The sequence below is a fragment of the Erpetoichthys calabaricus genome, chromosome 17 (genome assembly GCF_900747795.2).
Source record: "Erpetoichthys calabaricus chromosome 17, fErpCal1.3, whole genome shotgun sequence".
NCBI classification, from domain to species: Eukaryota; Metazoa; Chordata; class Cladistia; order Polypteriformes; family Polypteridae; genus Erpetoichthys; species Erpetoichthys calabaricus.
The window spans coordinates 29,577,550-29,598,218 of NC_041410.2; the positions used below are offsets into that span (position 1 = coordinate 29,577,550).

Below are 20,669 nucleotides of genomic sequence, written 5' to 3' on the forward strand. Positions count from 1 at the left end.
TTAGATACAAAAGTCATCAGTTAAAAATAAATGTGGTTTTGTTAAAAAAACGAAAAAAAGAAGTGCATAGTGAGGTGTGTCATGCTGCTGATAGCACACACTGTCGTGAGTCAGCCCCGCACAGAGATGGAGGGCCGTCACTGTTTATTTTACTTGGCTTTTCACACAGTGACACTGCGAAATGTGTCTCAAGTGCCTGGTGTACTAAAGAGAGGACTGCAGGGCCTCCCAGCCCCCCGGAGTTGACGTCTTTTCAGCCTTATGAGACGTATACCAAGGTCTCTTTGGGCTTAGTGGTAAACTATCATATTTGCATGTGTGTCTAATCTCTCTCTATATAAAATGCTAAGGTCAGTCCAACTGTAATGTGATTACTTGTGAATTACTGGGGCTAGAACCTTGATCTTGGTCTTAATCGAAACCCTATGACCTAATTTGCTCTTGAAATTTAAAAAAATAAAATTAGGTAGTGGCAACCTGGTGGCCATGACATGTGGTAATGTGTTTATAGCAAAGTGATCGAAAGACCAAGCAATAACCAAAATAATGGGAGACAGAGCAGCAGCAACATCTGCTGAGCTTTCAGAACCTCACAGAAGGAAATTAAGTGATAAAGAAAAGAACAAGAACGAATGAGATAACACACTGAAACACACAGACAAGCAGAAGTAACCATGAACATAAATGAAAACCTTATGACCTGATTTGTTCTGGAAATTAAAAAAAAAAAAAATTAGGTAGCAGCATCTTGGTGACCCATAGTGATAAGTGAACCCTGTGGAGTTCGGTTCACTGTGAGTTTTGGCAAAATCACAGAAACGTTTGCAAACTTTACAGAGCTCTGCGAAATGCATTGAAGTCAATGATGAAGGAAAAACTGAGCTAGTTTTGAGTGGCTTATAATGGCTCAATGTTGTTCTAAATGTTCATGATGGCCAAGGATGTGTCTGGCAAGTATGCTGGACCATTATTGTGGCCAGAAATGTGATCTCAGCTGTGAGGCAGTAGCACTAACCACTACACCACCGTGCCTCAAACAACAAGCCATGCAGACAGAATAATTATCACACACAAAACACAACAGATGGCCACAATCTAGCAATTAATACTGATATATATATATATATATATATATATATATATATATATATATATATATATATATATACTGTATCTGTATTATATAAAAAAAACTTGGGACGAGACCTGTTCAAAGAGATGAGATGTGATTTTCTCAGAAAGACCCTTTCACGTCCCGCGAGATGAGACTTTGTGCCAAGAGATTTAACCACTCCCGGGGCCAGACAAAGTAGATCGTCATAAAGAATTCAAAAACGTTGGCGCGATACACATGCAGAGCAGGTTAGAGATAATGGAAGTAGGAAAATTCGAAAGTCTCCAAAAAATGATAGTAAAGATCGCATTAGTGCAAACAAACAGAAATTATTACTCGGTGAAATAACAGAACAGCGAAAAGAGATCGAATAGTGTTTTTGAGGATGTCTGGGGGAAAAGAGAGACAAGGCAATGAGACAAAAGGACAGGTGCTGGTCAGGCTTTTAACTGTTCAACGCGCTGTGGGAGATGCAGATCACGCGGCACGGCAGCAGCAGCAAACCAGCAGCTGATTAAGCAAAGAGGAGGTAAAAAAAAAACCTCCTCCTCCATTGTATCACCGTTTAAAAGGTGTCTCGGAGGAGCGACTGCTTCTCTTTGAGGTGCGTTCAGCCCCCCTCTTCACAACGGGGTTGGCGAGCGAAGCCCCCTAATATACGAAGAAGTCAAATGCCTTGTGTAAACAGTAGTAATAAATAAGTCTTTCCAGGGTTGCATGTGTTTTCTTTCTCAGGGAGGCGGAGGAGGAAGGCTTCTTTGAAGTCTTTTTGTATCTAGGCACATGTAGTACTAGGGTGTTGTACCGTGTTAGCCATTATAGATGTAGTGAGAAGTTAAACAAAATGACGCCTTTTATTGGCTAAATAAAAAGATTACAATATGCAGGCTTTCGAGGCAATTCAGGCCCCTTCTTCAGGCAAGATTTAATAAAAAATCAAAAGCTTGCATATTGTAATCTTTCTAGTTAGCCAATAAAAGGTGGTGTTTTGCTTAACTTCGCACTACATCTAGGCACATGGTAATGCATGCAAATCAGCCATGCAGCGCTGCACGGCCAGCGCACAGGGATCAGTGTTATATGTCCAGTGGCGGTACTTGAAATATTCTCATTATGGTCAGCTAATGTACCCCTCAAGTTTTTGAAAAAGCTGTAAGTTTTTTTATTAATGCATGCAGCGTTGATGACTGGAGAACTGATAGGGCCTTACAAAAGTTACATCAGCGATTTGATCAATGTCAGGCCGTATTTTTTACCATTGAAAACATAATGTGTTGCCAAGTTGGAAAAGTTGTTGAGCCAGCAAAAGTGATAAAATACATTATTAACTTCTAGAGGAACTGTTTAGAAAACATAAGAAGTATTAACAGCCCCTTATCTTTAACTTGGTTTGGTTTTGCATTTTATTTTACGACCGTCTGCATGTTTCACTAGTAATAGATAGTGTTGTAAACTGTGTTGTGACATTGTTATCATGTTGCATGTTGATTAGCACATGCAAATTAGGATTTCACTTTACTTTGTTCACATAATAGTAATCTATCCATCCATTATCCAACCCGCTATATCCTAACTACAGGGTCACGGGGGTCTGCTGGAGCCAATCCCAGCCAACACAGGGCGCAAGGCAGAAAACAAACCCCGGGCAGGGCGCCAGCCCACCGCAGGGCACACACAAGGGACAATTTAGAATCGCCAATGCACCTAACCTGCATGTCTTTGGACTGTGGGAGGAAACCCATGCAGACACAGGGAGAACATGCAAACTCCACGCAGGGAGAACCCGGGAAGCAAACCAGAGTCTCCTTACTGCGAGGCAGCAGCGCCACCCACTGCGCCACCGTACCGCCCTAATAGTAATCTATCTAAATAAAAAGACAAGTGTTTGTGTGTCTGTCTTTGTCAGTCTGGTTTTTATGTTGCTGCTGTCCAACAGAGAGTGCATCACAAACATTAGCACTGCTTTTACAAATCCTGGACCAACAGAGACACAGGTTGACACAGGGAACTGCAAAGGTTAACGCGGAGTTCTACGTTGATTACTTAGATGTCAACACGTCTTAAATGGGCAGCACAGCTAGCTACCCTATAAAACTATAGGTCTATGTTTATCACAAGGTTGGGGGCTCATCACACACCACAGTCCTCCCAGGGCTCACACTGAAGGATTTCAGATCTAATTGCACATTATCTGTGAAAGTTCTGAGATGGTGATTGCTATGTGAAAAGGCCTATGTAGAATTAAAAGGTCAGTGACCCTTGTGTGGCCCCTAGCAATTCACTTACCCTATTAGGATGCACAGTGTATAATTAAAAGAAAGTTTCTGCTATATGAAAAACTCACCTCATCATTGTGTTGCAGTAACAATAAGAGCCACCTTATGTAACAGGAGAACCCCCTTCTATGTTAGAGAAGTGTAATGGCAAGAAGATCTTGGGAGCAGTGATGTTGGAATTCATTATAAAATTAGTTCCTTTTCTATTTTGTTTTACAGATGAAGCCCGCAGTTTCAGCTTACCAAAAAATTCTTCTCACATCATTCTGCTGCAGTATAACAAGAGCCACCTTTATGTTGCAGGAGATCAGTTCCTTGTGTCCATAAATCTCCAGACGAATAAAACCAAGAAGGTAATGTATCTGCAGTCAGTTGCCTGGAATCATAAGACTTCCTTGTGGTGTGCTGGACGTGTAAACTGAGTGACATCTTCATGTGGGTTACGTACAGTGTGCCAAATACCCCATGATAACTGGCTGTCCTAACCTGGGATCCCATGGAGTGGAGCTTTCATGTTCCCTTTATTGCCTACTGCTGGGACTGTGAAGGAACCCTAGTTTAGGAGTCTCTTTCTCTCGCAGGCTAAGGCGGTGAGAGATCTACAGTAGAAGCAATGGGGACCTTATGGCCCTTAAGGTTTACAGTGAAGTTGCAGACGTCTGGGCCTACCAGCTGCCAATGGCGCTTTAACAGGTTTGGTTACCTGATGCAGGGCTGAAGCCCCTGTCGTCCTATAGTTCTTGCTTAGAGAATGGATGGATGGATGGTGTGAATATGCAGTGGAGTAAAAAAAACAAATGATATTTGAACTGTTTGAGCTCCTTCATGTGTCTGAAAATACTTTCTGAAAAGGTGGGGGGGTTTTGTGTCTGATACGTTTGTCCCTTTGTAGCAGGATGGAGTCACGTAGAACGTCTTCATCCTTTCAGAGGGGAATTAAATTTTGTTCTTACAATGCCCTACAAGTGACTTTGCCATTCAGTCACTAACATAAAACGTCAAGTGACACCCACAGAGAGATATTCCATGCTAGTTTAGATTCAAGACAAATTGCATTAACTGTCCTAATAGGACTACAGAGGTCACTTGACATTGGTACATTATGGGAAGCAGAGCTCCTGGCAGGGCGCCTAAAGTATCCTCAGCTGTAGTTCACTCAAGGTCAGTGCAGACCGGAGAGCTAATGCCCACTGCTTTGCTCAGCTCCCACCTGACAACACTAAACTCCAGTTATGGGCATGTAGCCTGAAATAAGGGATGTAAAATCAATAATGAATGCTGGATATTTTTTTCTTTTCTTTTTTCTGTAGTTGTCAAATGAGAACTGAAAATGTGAACAATAGGGGCAAAGCAGGACCTAAAATGCGGGGGCCTTTCTCAGTTCTCAGTTGTCATCCTTTTGCAGTTGCAGCTTTTTTTGTGCACGGCTTGCTTATTGAAAGGTCATTGGAAGCCAACCAAATTCGAAGAACTCGGAGTACTGTTAACAGCAAAGCCCCCATTACAGTGCTACATCTTAATGGCTCCTGCTGTCACCATCCTCTAGTTCCGAGTCCATTGTAAATCAGTCTGTCCGACAATGACAGTGCAACTTTTTGACTGTTTCTCCCCATAAAAGTAATCCCTGACACGTGCACAGTGGGTAGCGCTGCTGCCTCGCAGTTGGGAGACCTGGGGACCTGCGTTCGCTTCCCGGGTCCTCCTTGCGTGGAGTGTGCATGTTCTCCCCGTGTCTGCGTGGGTTTCCTCCAGGCGCTCCGGTTTCCTCCCACAGTCCAAAGACATACAGGTTAGGTGGATTGGCGATTCTAAATTGGCCCTAGTGTGTGCTTGGTGTTTGTGTGTGTCCTGCGGTGGGTTGGCACCCTGCCCGGGATTGGTTCCTGCCTTGTGCCCTGTGTTGGCTGGGATTGGCTCCAGCAGACCCCCGTGACCCTGTGTTCGGATTCAGCGGGTTGGAAAATGGATGGATGGATGGATCTAATTTTCTGTGTCGAGCCTAAGTGAGTCAATTAGGCCCAACCTAATCGGTACAACTTGTTAATTATCCGGCTGACAAACAGAAACCCTTTTTATTTTTCTTTGCTTCAGTTCAGTACTGCCTCTAGTTTACAGCTGTGGTAGGAGACCTCATCTCATCTTATCTTACGCTTAAGCTGATGTCACATTGCACAACTTATAGTCGTGGGGCATGTCAGTTTTGTCTACCACAGTCACTGATCTTATTGCTGCACCATGTCAGTTTATTTGAGTGAAAACTGCTGGGCATCTCTACTTTATTAACTGAGTGTCATTGTGCTCACCACTTTTTCTAATAGCCAGTAGCATACTGCCGGAAAAACCCAAGCTGGCCGTAAAAAATGGTGTTCTTGTGGCATCAGTCTCTGCCCTTTTTTCTTTTTTCATTTCCATTCTATTATGGTATGTAAAGCATGAGCCTTCCGACAGATATCTTCTGCTTTTGAGGTCCAAAGCTCCCAGGCTGCTGAGCAGTGCTGGTGATGTATGAAGGGCTAACAGGTATGGCGAGATGAGCTTCAATCTTGATTTTTGCTTTTCTTTTTCTATTCTGATTTAGCATGTAATACACAAGATATCAGAAAGACGAGCCTCTTCTATTTTTAAGGTTCAAAACATTCTGTTTGCTTATTCCTCGCCACAGTATGATTTGCATTGTATTTCCAGATGAGGATTCATTGGTTATCAGCTCTCATACACACAGAGCCCACCATATAAAGACAAAGCCAAATCTGTTAGATTTTATTGGAGCGAGTCTTGGACTAGTTGGAATGAGTCGCTGGGTATATCACATCACACAACCGTTTTGACAGAAGTGTGCTACTGACTGCCTCTGACAAGCTAAAATAATGTAAATGAAGGCAACAGCTCAAAACAGCTGGAAAAATCGTCTAATGTGACATAGGCTTTTGCTTCAAAATCGAAAGATCAGTGAAGGTACGACAACCAGTCTTGCTTTGTGAGAATAGATTTGATGCCTTGGTAGCCCAAAATGGCTCAAGGTAAATAGCATAAAAAGAATCAAAAAGTAAAGGCAATTTAAAAATTATGCCTTAACGAATATAATGAATATAAACATAGCATGTTTGCAATGGCTTATGGGTAGTTGAAACACACCCAGTGCAGAGCTTTGCTGTTAGTCTCGTTGAAGCCACGGTCAAAAGAAACAAGGAGATTTCTTTGGGAAGAGGGAGTAAAGCCTGCTGAAGTCCACCAAAGGATGTTGGCTTATGCTGATCAGTGAGCTTTTTGGGTGTCCGTCTGGCACAATCTTTACGGTGCCCCAAGTCATCTTGCACACTATGGCATGTGCAGATCCATAGCTGATATCCAAATGGGCAGCAACAGTAATCTGTCGGTCTTCTTAACCAAAGGCATTTGCCATATCGATGAAGGCTTGTGTGCGTGATGTGATGTTGACGGTCAACCAGATTGTGCTTTGTTGGTTATACTTGTTCTTCCCACTTTAAACCTTTGTACCTGTTCATAAACTTTTCATTGGGTCATGCTGTTTTCACTTCTATCCTGAACCAGCATCCTTTGGTGAATTTTAGCAGGTTTCACTTCTTCTGCCCAAAGATATGTCATTATAATGCATTGTTCATCAATGGTGAAATCCCACAGCAGAGGGCCCATGTTGATCTGACCTTGGTTTCAACTAGACTAGAGTGCTGAGCTGTGTGTATTCAAACTACCCATAATGCCGTCGCAAACGTGTTGTGTTGCGTCAGTTTCTAAGGTTTGCGTTTACGACATAATTTTCAAATTGCTTTTACTTTTTGATTTACCCTTATATATCCAGTTAAAATGGAAAAGCACTTTTTTATTTTTTGCTGCAGCTTTAATAAGATTAGAATATCTTGGATTATACCTCCAATATATAGTTAACACATTCTTTAGATGTATAGTTAAGTTGATGATTGGGGAGTGTGACAGGCCTTGGACTTGTATCCTCTTGTAATAACTGTATAAGTTTAATATGTCACTGTGCTCTGTGCAAATATATTTTATAAATCTACTTTTCTTTCTGCACAGTTGACACATTTAGTACAGGCGCTCATCATTTAGAACTGGTAGTCAAAGCATAAGACAAGACAGATAAAGACAGATGGGGAAACATGCACTATTTTTCATCTGTCAGAGTCAGCATGAAATTCTATCCTCTTTGCCTTGTTTCGAATTGTATTATTCACCTAAATGGGGGCCTGCACATGAAGAAAGGGTATGAAACTTTGGAACATTGCCCGGCACACCTTTGAAGCCGACGGACTGATGGGAGATAACGTCATCCGATCCTGAAAATCCTTCCAATGCAGCGACAAAGATGGCAGACTCTACACATTGGGCCCCAACTCCCGAACTGAGTTCTTGCCATTGGCTTCCTTTGTCTGTTATGCAGTGTAAGCCGTCATTAAAGAAAGCTAAATTATTTCTCCTATGTGATTTCTTACCGCTGTATCACTAAGGGAGGGGTATCACCTTTTTATATAACATCTATATAGATTCGGGTTATGTAACACGCCACAATTATAAAAGAACTCATTCCATCAAGGGAGCTAATGCCCCGGCTGGATATGCCTCTCCACCCTGCTTTTGGGACAAGCTTTGCCACCCCTGACCGTATACTGAACTAAACAGAATGTCGTGTCTTTTGCTTCTCTCTGATCACTTCTCTGCACTCAGTTTACTTGACCCTCTTCCTCATTCTGCAACCTTCTGGTTTCATTTGAAGCTTATTGAAACTTAAGTAACATAAGAGGAGAGTACACAATGAACTAATGTGGGTAACTTTTGGGAAGATGAAAGCTGGATTTTCTAATTGTCAAAGCCTGTTTTTCTTTTTTTCTTTTACAGGAATTTCAGTTGATTGTTGAAGAGGACAAAAAAGAGGTGAGAGCTTAGCAGGAAGTCAGAAGTTAGCATAGATGAGTCTGCAGTGGTGTCAAAACTAGCATTGCTTTCAATGTTCTGCTCTTGAAAGATGATACCATTTTTCATGAGATGTGTGCCATCAGTTAAAACATCCTCACACATGGCAATACAGTCTTTATTTTATATACTGTTGCAGTTTTAATTTTAACTTAGTCACATTGCTTATGTTTTTTTTTTTCAGAATCAACACAAGACGTGTTTAACTGCCCTAAAAAAGAAGGGAGACTCGAAGCTTCTGTGCTGGATAAATCAGGGAAAACCTTTCTGCCAAGAAGAGGTAAAAAAAAGTCTCCCCTGCTGTTACATGGCACTTACCTGACACTGGAAGCCCCCTGACTACTGTCAACAGTGCAGGGCTCGCTGGTAATGGGCTGGACTGTAAGGAATGAGGTCTCATGGTGTGCCATTAGCCCACCTCTCTGTGAGACATTGGGTGAGCCACTTCAGCCACTTCTGTAGAAAAAGTGCTTTGTAAGACATTTGGGATCAAAGTTGCCCCTAAAAAAATTAAAAATGTGTAATTGTCAACTCAGGGTACTTTCACCAAAGCCCTTTCATTTGTTTTTCCTTTCATCTCTTTACCTTCAGCCCAACTTCTCAAAGCCCACCAGTAATGTGACTCATTGTTGTCCAGCTCTGTCACACTTGCCTGGCATACTGATAGACATGACAGGACTTTACAAGCTGAGGTGCACCAGATGGATGTGACCTGTTAGTGGTAGGAGAAAAAAATGCAACTTAATTAGTACTGGGCTTTGTACTCTGTCCATTAAGATGGAAAGCACCAGGAGCTCAAATGTGGTTTAGAAAATCCCCCAACTACTACCAAGAACACTTTATTACACCTACAGGGATGAATTTACCTTTTATTGCCAGTGCTTATCAGTTGCATTTAGACTGAGGAAGTCCCACTTCTATTGTCTTGTGACTTACATTGCTGTCTTTGTTCCTGCTAACACTCTCTTTCTTTAAAACATCCAGGATGGAGAATACAAAGCCAATGGCATATCTCTAAAATGTGGGGCTCACGGTTCCTTGATGCTTTTTGTAGGTACGTTTTAAGCTCTGTTTCTTTATTTAATTAACCAATCAATCAGTCTTTAAAGATGTCTTGGTGGCACAGTGGTTAGCATTTCTACCTCACAGTCCATGGACCTAGGTACTCTTGTTGGCCTGTTCACAGTCTGTGCATATAATGTCTGTTTGGATCAATTCCAAGCAAAGAAAATGAATAAAATGGAGTTTGCTTTATTTTATGGCAAGTGGCAGAGATTCCTCTTGAGGGTATATATACCAAATAACTAAAGATTGGCAGCAAAACTAACTCAAAGTTACTAAAAAATAAAATTGCTCGAGAAACTCATTTTCTCTTCCGGAAGAGAACTTACAGACAATTTCTGATCATACAGGTTGTCCTTATAGAAGATGGCCACCATGCTCCATAACGGCACACACACATACAGTACATGCAAAAAGGAGACCCCCCCCCCCCCCCCCACAACAATGTATGGCATTATAGCAACCGGGCTTCCAAAAGGTGCCATTTGACGATGCCACATAAAAGAACAACAAATGTAATAAATAAGAAAAACTATAAGATTTATTTTAATTCCTGACAGTGAGAAGTTGGCATTGTCCCCCTATGTGTCTATGGATTTTCTCAGGTTTCCTACAACCTTATAGAGATGTGCATGTTACTTTAAATATTTATCCATCTCTCTATTTTCTAATCCATTTATCTGGTTTAGGGTTCCTTGGGTGCCACAGAGTATTCTGGGAGTACTGGGAGCATGATGGGAACCAACATTGGGTGGGATGTCGGTCCATTACAGGACACACTTAGACAAACACTAACACGTCAGGCCAGTCTTACTGACTGCATGAATAGGGGTCGCCATCAAAGGGCTATAATTACAACAACATTTATTTATATAGCACATTTTCATAAAAAAGTAGCTCAAAGTGCTTTGCATAATGAAGAAAAGAAAATTAAAAGACAAAATAAGAAATTAAAATAAAACAACATTAGTTAACATAGAAAAGGAGTAAGGTCCGATGGCCAGGGTGGACAGAAAAAACAAAAAAAAAAAACTCCAGAAAGCTGGATAATTAAGGATCAGGAGACTGGAAGCAAAGGCCATGTGGCATTTAGATGACTTTCAGTGAATTTCAGTTGTAGCCTTCATTTATGTAATCTTAGTGAGATATTGGTTGATGTCCATTTGTATACGAGAAGATGGCTGAAATGAATTCAGAGATCTGGCTTGAAAACAGAGAAATAAAAGAAGGAAGGGAAAAGAAAGTCTAGATATTTTCTGAATAGAAGTGAGAGGACAAGACTAAATAAAATGACATTCATCATTGAAACAGTTGATAAAAGATGGAAAGATATTTAGAAAAGTGAGGGGCCCAACACTGCACAAAAGCAGAGAGCCTGGTGCAAATTGTCCAGAGAGGTAGACAGATGCAGTGTGTTTGGTCCAAGTCATTGAGGAAGGAAGGGGGGCACGTGTTGTATGTCGACCTGCAACCTAATAGGTGGTGAGCTTGACATATTCTTTGGTGGCAATGGGAGATCAGTCATGAATTCGCTAACTACTAATACCAGTACAGTTTCTAAATACAAATCTACCACGAAGTTCTGGATGTGCCTATACAGACTCACTGTCTCCCTATTTCTGTATACTTAGGTTCTTGTTTTTCTTTCTCACTTCCTCTGATGGTAGTGCAGTTTGCAGCCTTGTTTATCTAAATAAGCAGCTTTAAATACATTGTCGCTGAGGTCAGCAGTGGCACGCCATGAGGCTATGAGTCCATGCCATGCTCTGGTATTTTCATTGTGACTGTTGCTCTGAGATGATTCAGTCGGTTATTTGGTTGACATTTCTGGAAAATAGAGGAGAACTGATTTTATTTTTAGAAGAAAAATAGTACAGTGAAGTGAATTAGATGAGGACTGTCCAACCTGTCACTTACTTGAATACATGTTTGCAAGCAGTGGAAACAGAGAAGCCAGCATTAACCACCGTGCCACCACAATGTTCTGTTTGGAACCTAAAATGTGCAAAAGTACAATCTTAATGAGTCTGTAAATGAATCTTCATACCTTGTGATGGTGTTAACCATACATTGTGCTGTGTTTATAATAAGGATTAACTGATCAAACCTTGTTTGTTTTCAGAGAATGAAATTTATGCGGCAGCACCCCTGTATCCATCAGGACAAAATCTCCAGTTTAGGAAGATTAGAAATAACCGTATGGTGGTCTGGATGTATGATACCTGGGTTTCAGGTGAGTGCAAGTGTCAGCCTTTTCTGTTCAAGCTATGGCTCCTTATGTTCTTGAACGCAAATCCACTTGGTTCACTGCAATGAGAATTTGATCTCTGGGATGCTGTCTCCTAATTCACACTCACAAGCTTGTTGCAGTGTTCATTAAACTCTGTGTGTTCACTTGGTGCTACTTACTCTCAGGTTTACGGACCTCGGTTCAGATCGTGGCCTTGTCAGTGTGTTAGTTTGCATGTTCTCCCTGTAGCTAAGAGGGATTACTCTTACTTCTTCTCACATCCTATACATGTGCATCTTGGGTTATTTAAAGGTTTGAAGAAGTGTGTGTGTGTGTGACCCGCAATGGACGTGCATTCTTTCCAGGGTTCATTTCTGCCTTGCAGTCAATGCTGCTGTAAAAAGGTCAAGCACCCGGTGACTGTGAGATTTAAAAAGCTGTGTTAGAGAATGGACCTATGGATGTACAGTAGAGATGTGTCTACTTAGACATTGCTATAAATGTATGTAAATCAATGAAGTCATATTTATTGTACAACTATCATCGTGACAATGCAACCTATAACTTCCCATGAGTGAATATCGTTTCTTTCTCTCTACACGGACTGTGTCTGACAATAACATTCACACAAATGAGAAATGATAGAACCGTGTGCGTGGTTGTAAATGTTTTAGATGTGGATAGGACTTTTCCAAATCTCTTTGCATAAAGTCTTGTTTTGCGGGGCTTGAAATTTTCACTTTCACCAAACAACAATCATTCTTGTGGATACGCCTCTTCATTGGGAAGATACACTACTTTTCCCTGATGGCAGCACGAATTAGACAATCTGCAAGTCTCTGACTTAAAGTCGAACAATATATTCGATCTCTTTTCACTGTTCCGTTATTTCATCGAGTAATAATTTCTGTTTGTTTGCGCTAATGTGATCTTTACTATCATTTCTTTGAGACTTTCGAATTTTCGTACTTCCATTATCTCTAACCTGCTCTGCATGTGTATCACCTCAACATTTTTGAATTCTTTGCGACTTTCTACTTTGTCATCTACTCTTTGTCTTTTATTTCCAGCCCCGGGCGTGGTTAAATCTCTTGGCACAAAGTCTTGTCTCGCTGGATGTGACAGTGTCTCCCGGAGAAAGTCATGTCTCGTCTCTCTTCCCAAGATTTTTTATTATAATAGAGAGATGATTTTATTTACGTAGATGGAGCTGCTAAATAACTAGGATGTATTTTCTTTTTACAGAGCCCACTTTTATTCAGGCCTCATGGATCAAGAAGAAAGAAGATCCAAGTCAAGACAAGATTTACACATTCTTTCGAGAAAAGAACACTGATAAGAGTCCTGATGCAGACCCCTGGATATCGCGTGTTGCTCAAGTCTGTAAGGTATGTCAGTGAAGATCAGCTGTCATTTTGGCTATGATCATTCACAAGAGCAGACATTATGGGACAAAACCTGCTGACTGAGTGGGGAGAGGTCAAAAATCGATAGATGTGCTACCATTGTTTGATGTGAACTGAATAGACTCCTCCTCTTTCTTACAATCAGAAGCTGCAGGCCATCAACATATTAATATTTTGTTGTTCTTATGTCAAACACAAACACGTCTAGTGTTTGGTACTCCTTTAGTGACTTCATAGAAAACATTTCTAAAAAGTGCTGTTATAATGCTATTTATAATTTCTATCAGTTCAGAATAGGCCCCTCCACAAAATATATTGATCGCTTTTCACCTTAAAAATAAATAAGGTTATGTCCATACCAAAAGAGGTGTAAGAAAAGTAAAATTAAAAGACTAAATCCTGAGGGTTTCTAGTGCACAAAAATCTCCCAGTAGTCTGTTTTCACAATCTTAACTAGCTCTTTAATTTTCAAAGACATTGTGAAAGAGCTAAGTATTTATTAAGCAAAAATCTTTCTGAGAATCATTCTGGAATTGATCTGAGGTGGTTTTGAGCTTTTGAGTTTTGTTTTGCCCCCTGATTTTACTTGGCATTCTAAGAAATGTTCCTTGGTTTGGCCTTTTAATTTATAAAGATTGGCAAGCTCTTAGTTTATATTTTCAAAGCAGTTAAATTAGGTCAAACTAGATTTTATTTTTATAAAGTCTGACACCTTTCATATGCCCTTTGATTTCAGGAGAGCACCAGCTTAATTTTGTTATTCTAATGTAGCTTTTCTTGTATCCATAGAAAAACGATAAATGTGCTTTTAATCCTACCTTGTAAAGTATGAGGCAAAGCCTTCAGAGGGTTTACTTTGCAGAGATTATATCCTTGCCTCACATTTTATTAGTCTTTATCATTGTCATGGCAAAATTTGCTGTTTTGTGGCCAAGAAGCATTATGTCTTCTCACATGGAGCTCACTTGGCCTTCAATCTTATTTTAAATTATGTTTCTTTAGTAATGTACAATTTTTCAGAGTTATTGCTATATATTTTATCTGTTTATTTATTCATATTGAATCCAGTATTTGTATTTGCATTATACACACAGCAAAAACAAAATACTCAGACCTTCATAAATCTTGCAGTAGCTCCCATTTAGACCATTCATCTCTTGAAAACTGCTTGTATAGCGAAAATTAAATTCTGGTTATTTGACTGGCTTCTGTGCACAATGTTTCCTTCAAACACAATTCACCTTACTACAGTGCATAAGTCACTTAAAAACAAAATTCTGGATCAATTATTCAAAATTTTTTTTAAAATAACTAATTAGCTTATGCATAAACAATACATTAATTAGGTAGCATAATTCCACATTTATCTAAGTGTATATTGGTGGAGTTTCAAAAGTTAGATTATTCTAATATCTGTCAGCACATTTTCCATACATCTATACTCCATGGTCTGACAGTAATTATTTTCGACTTTATGGAACAGAAACTAAATGAAAGCGGCATATTTAAAAAGCAAGCTATAGAGAGTAAACTGTATTTTAGTAGCACCAAGCACCACACAGAAACCAGCTTTGTCACATGCATTCACACATGCTCATAGGTTAAGGAACAGTTTGGGGTCAACTTCTAACCTAGCCTGCAAATTATCAGGGTGTGGATCAAAACAACAACGGCAACAACCACAATTTATTTCTTATATAGTCCAAAATCACACAAGAAGTACCTCAATGGGCTTTAACAGGGCCTGTTTTTGATAGCCCCCCAGCCTTGACTCCCACAGGAAAAAACTCCTCCAAAAAATCCTTGTAAGGAAAAAAACTTAGAAAAAATCTTGGTTAGGCGTGCACTGGGTGTCAAAAAATGGAGTAAATACGATACACAAAAGCAGAACACAAGTAATCCTCTTCACAGAGCTAGATGGCCAATCTGTCATGGCCACCTCAGGAATACAATACAGTAGTGCAAACTACAAGGCCAAGTGCAAGAATAGATTATACCGCTCACTAAAGACAAAAGTATCACATATAAGGATGCAAATTTGTTCAAATATATCAAAAACAAAGTAGAAAGTAATTAACATAAATGAAAAACAACAATTACCTGTTCATCAGTTAATTATGGAACCACAGTCAGATTGTAGAAGAGGAGTCAGAGACAAGCCAGACACAGAAGAGCTCTGGAGACCTTGGCCAACAAGCTGCCTCCATGCTACTGGCCATTCTAAAGCTGAGTCAGTGCTGGGCCAGCCAGTCTGATGAAAGGACCTTTCTGCCCGATGATTCCAGTGATCCATTTATCTGAGATGACTTTTTCATAGGCTGGCAAACAACTTAGCAGAAGAGCAGTGGCACCATGTGCTATATGTGAGTACCAAAAAGAGAAACAGAATAGCGTGAGGGTTACTGACAGTTTATAAATATGTTGTTACTTTTATTTTAGTACTAATGACTAACAACAGAGATGCAACACACAGCTTATCAGCAGCTCTAGTCTGGGTATACTAAACTGAAGTAGTGAGTCTTCAGCCTAATTTATAAACTGAGACTGAAGGTGCATCTCTTATAGAGGCATGCAGACCACTCCACAGCTTCAGGGCCCTGTAACTAAACACTCGACCTCCCACTGTTATTTATAAACCAGGCCTGAAGAAAACGCATGTAGACACATGGAGAACATGCATGACTCTGACTAAGCTGGGATTTAATCCAGACTTCAGGAGCTAGGAGGCAGGGCTTGTGAAATTCCATGGTCATTGAACATAATTTTTACTGTGGTCCTTATTTTACTTTGCATTTGTACATGCTTAGTGCTATGCAGTGTTTTTGCTGCTCTTCCTTATTGACAAGTTGTTCCTTCTGCTGTGATGGTAAATAAGAGGAGACATTCAAACCAGCATAATGGCAAAAACATACTTTTTAACAGAATTTTACTAAATACATTATATCAAAAGCAGATAATCAAAATTTTATTAAATGCATTATATCAAAAGCAGATTATCAAAGGGAAAGTCAAACTAATAGAAACAGAGACAAACTCTTATAGCTTCTCTGGGAGTTCCAAAAAAAGGTTCACAGTTCCTCTGTTATGATAAGTTTATGTTTAATTCTTTTCAGACGGTCTCCTCTGTCATTTTTGGTCATAGTTCTTCATTTTGAGGGTTTGGATATGTGTAGAATTCAATTTTCTTACTTACAAGTTATTTGAAGTGTATTTAGGAACGTTAAAAATGTTTAATACATTAACTGTGATGCCATTATTATTTTTTATGGGTGCTGCCACCATTTGTGGTTCGTTTTGTTTACTGATGCTATGGTTTTGTTACCCAAGAATCACAGAAAATGCACTCTATGTGATATCTTCAGTGTGACAGTTTAAAGGTCTGCATGATGCACTTCATGGTCATTGGAGATTGCATTAAACTCTTACAGTCAGAAAGTGCATTTCTTTAGTTTTACTTTAGTGTACTGATTTTTAGCCATGACTTTTCAATGACAATTTCTGATTATTTTTTTGGTTTAGATATTTCAACAATAGATATTGGCCAGTTTAAAGATTATGTCTCATCTTCTGGTCCCCTCCATAAAAACTTCTGCCTCCTTCCACTGAGGCATTATGTTCTGATTATCTGTGCATTGGGCTTTCCACCTATACATGTTACCAAATTGTACCTCAAGCAGCAAACTTGTCCTTTATCATCTGTCTTATTCGATATTTTCAGGGTTCTTATCTTTCTGATAGTCGGAATGCTTGTTCCCCAACTGTCATCTTGGTTCCAAGGTCTTCAACCTAGTGGTTGAAATTAAGAAAAGCCTGGAGATTAATAATTGTTTTGGCTGAAACAATTTGAAATGATTTCAGAGAATTTCCCTCTTGGAATTGTGAAAGCTCTGTGAAATTACAGATTGCCTTTCTAAATATGGGTTGATAATGGGGCACACAATAAGTGCCAGTACTCTTAAGTGCAGAAATGGGAAGTGCTACGACAAAGTACAGGCCCACTTCAAGCACTGCTTCTGACCCAAATGTGGTTTTAAAAGCTTGCCTTTCTGAAGAGATACCAGGCTAAAACTTCCTCCATTTGGCCCTTTGTTATTTCTGAAGATCTGAAAATTCTGTAAGCCATATAGGGCACTTCTCCAAGGCAATAGCCATGTTGCTTGCTCTTATTAAAGAGGAGCATGGTGCCAAATGCTTCCTAGTGGGGTAGTATGCCGTTCTTTGACTTTTCTAATTCTATCCAATGAGAATTGGGCTTCTCCAGCAACTGCACACAGCATTCCCCTTAAGCACCATAGGGAGCATAAGCCGCCTCTGTCCAGGTCACATTTTTATGATGCTGGTGCCCCCAAGTGCAGCCCTTTCATGCAATTCTGTACACTTCAAAACAGAGCCCCCATGCCAGTTCACATACCTCCACGTTAGCTTTATGACCTGGCCTGCCTTGCTATTACTAGTATGGTATCATTTACATTGTGATAGCCTTGAATGGCAGGGCACATGTCCAGTTACAGCCTTGTCCTGCTGGCAGTCATAGTCCAGATCAACCTCACTTCTATGTGTATTGCCTAAAATTGTCGGGGTAGTAACAAATATTCACCAGATTGTTCTCTGCACTCATCATTGACATGTTATGTTACAGTAGTTAACTTCTGAAAGGGAATGGAGATTATCAAGATGGTCCGTTGGCTTCTAATTGATCTGTATGATGGTTAACACAGTCACCATGGTGTTTTTTTACTTGCTTTGAGCATCTTGCTCATTTGTTTGTTGTTGTGCATATATTATCATTTTTGTTTTTCACTTTGTTATTGTTCCTAATTGTTATTGTTTGCTTTTTGTTTTATCAGTCGTGTTGTTTTTAGAGCAGGCTCGACATAGGGCTCCAATTCAGTTTTCTCTCTAACAGATTTAGAAATAGGGACTGTAGAAAACTACACCACATATCATCATTAATTTATCTGTCATGGCCAGCAGCTAAAGTTCAGCAGAACGCCTTTCCTTTTTTAGGTGCTAATGACAGCTAACCTCAAACTTTAGTTTATGCCACTGAGCCATCATGCCGGTGATATGATATGCTATAAACAAATATCTGACACAATGCAGAAGTGAAAAAGTGTACAAAGGTGTCTTTATGGGTCAGAAGTACTCCTCTGTGAGCAATGTAGAAAACTGTGTGGAAAGATAGATATGCTATATGCTCAATAACACTGCTGTAGAGCACTTGAGAAAAGACAACATTCTACAATACTACCTAAAAAACAAGTTAGAATTTGTATGCCTCATAGATTTTTGCTGGGGTTACCTTAATAAAAATAGAGAAAACAGAACTTTGGGGTGATCAGTGACCACAGTTCTGGTTGAAGCACATTTTACTTGAATTTCCACCATACAGTAATTCCGGGTGGGTAGATCTATATCAATATAGCACATCGAGTGCGGCTGATGGTTAGCAATTGCTTTTACAGAACCGTTTAAACTTCTGTAAGTCACACCCTGACTGCAGTATAGATGAGCTCCAGTGCTGATGCCATTCTCCAGACGATCAGTTTAATTTTGACCAGGGTATTGAGGATTGAGCCACTTAAGATGATGACCTTCTGCTCTTTAGCCACCCCACTTATCCTTGTGGTTTGGGATGTGAACTTTGGGTCATCTCCTTGTTGGAAGTTACATTTTCTGCCTCTTTTCTGCTTTCTTTACATCCTTCCGTAGTGTTGCTTTATTTGCACACCTCAAAGGTGACTCAATGTGACTTTTTCTAAGGAGTGGCTTTCCTCTCTCACCTACACACACATTCCTGAGTATAGCTGTGCCTTAAACTTTTTAATAACAGGATATTTATCATGTGGGTTGGCACCCTGCCCAGGATTGGTTACTGCCTTGTGCCCTGTTTTGGCTGGGATTGGCTCCAACAGACTCCCGTGACCCTGTGTTCGGATTCAGCGGGATGGAAAATGGATGGATGGATGGATATTTATCATCTGTTAGAACATTTTAAACCCATCTCTGCCCTCTACATCCATTACCACAGAGGTTTACCAAAATGCTTTGTAACCCAAAGATGGCAAATGGATGGATGGATGGATATTTATCATCTGTTAGAACATTTTAAACCCATCCCTGCCCTCTACATCCATTACCACAGAGGTTTACCAAAATGCTTTGTAACCCAAAGATGGCACCACTTGTCAAGTTAAGCACTTCTTTCCTTTTTCTCATTTTGTTTTATTGCTGCTTTGTTTCCCTGGCCAACTCCTATTGTCTTCAGGTTTTGTAGACGGCTGTGTCATCATGATATCACCAAAGTAATCATTGTGGTTGCGTAATGTGTAGATAGCAAATGGGGGCATGGGAGTGGGCAATGCAGTAGACAATTGTCATGTTTCAGTCTGGGTTCCACCTCTTGGCCTGGATTCAGATGTCTTATTAATTTCTTTCTTATTCATTTGCTATGTTCTGTGTATCATGTGGGTGGTTCTCCAAAAGGTTATGGCCACCTCTCTTCCCACCATTACCTAATGTTCATCACCTGATCGAAACTGGCCATAATTGCTTCATACCCTGTGCAGGTGTCTGAAACTTATTTACTGATCAATTCTCACCATTAGGGTCAAGATAAGGAGGACCCGCACATGAGATAAAGTTTTCTTAAGTGTTCTTCAATGAGAAGTCAAGCAAAATGACACCTTTTATTGGAAAACTAAAAATATTACAGTATGTAAGCTTTCGAGGTAACTCAGACCCTTTCTACAGGCAAGATGTAATCAAGAAGGGGCCTGAGTTGCCTCGAAAGCTTGCATATTGTAGTCTTTCTAGTTAGCCAATAAAAGGTGTCATTTTGCTTGACTTCTCAATGCATCCATAACGGCTAACACAGTACAGCAACCTGCTACTTAAGTGTTGAGTGTCTTATATTACACACTGTCCTTGACTTATCATCACCTCATGCTAGTATCCTAATCAGCAAGCAAACAAGCCTTTAGTAATTAATTCGTATATATCCTCAAGCTAGCTAGTACATCACCTGTTACTTTAACTTGATTGAGAATGCATTGATCCATACGTTTAAATTCTGTACAAGTAGCTTATCCAATACTAATCCATTCTAATCATCAATACCAAAGGTTAATTAATTTGGCTAATTCCACATTAGGAACTAAACTAAAGTTTTTCCTCTGTACGCAATATGAACTCATAGAACAACCGTTAGCATTTCTGATCACGAAGACTGAGGTTTATTTCTGTCTAGAACTAATAGATGTGTTTTTGTGGTGTTTTTTGTGTTTTACATTTTTAAAGTCTTTGTTAGCCCATTATTTGTGCTGTATTCTTTTTCTTTTAGCTTAATTTTTAACTATTTAGTGATTTTAATTCTCTGTAGAAACTAGTTGTTTGGGCAGGCACTCACATCGGGCTGCATATTCCTTAGGAACAAAGCATGAACCTGTTGATACCATGATGAGTTACACTCTTTTTCTCCTGTTAGTATGTAGGACCCATCATTTTATGGTTAACATATTAATTTTTTTACCCTCACTGTCAAATCTTACCAATAAACAATACAATTGCATCAACACATTTTTATAAACGGATTCTGTGCCAGATGTGTCCTGATGCTGCCTAGCAATGGGAGA

General features: G+C 39.9%; 1 protein-coding gene across 1 annotated transcript in view; it reads left to right on the plus strand.

Moving 5' to 3' along the window:
• The window catches only part of sema7a (semaphorin 7A), a 65,662-nt gene that overhangs the window by 19,347 nt on the left and 25,646 nt on the right, over nucleotides 1-20,669 (plus strand). The window contains exons 2-7 of the mRNA XM_028823764.2: nucleotides 3,610-3,743; nucleotides 8,263-8,298; nucleotides 8,522-8,617; nucleotides 9,322-9,391; nucleotides 11,522-11,632; nucleotides 12,875-13,017. Of these exons, the coding sequence (XP_028679597.1) occupies nucleotides 3,610-3,743; nucleotides 8,263-8,298; nucleotides 8,522-8,617; nucleotides 9,322-9,391; nucleotides 11,522-11,632; nucleotides 12,875-13,017 (590 nt within the window). The remainder of the gene's footprint in view (nucleotides 1-3,609; nucleotides 3,744-8,262; nucleotides 8,299-8,521; nucleotides 8,618-9,321; nucleotides 9,392-11,521; nucleotides 11,633-12,874; nucleotides 13,018-20,669) is intronic.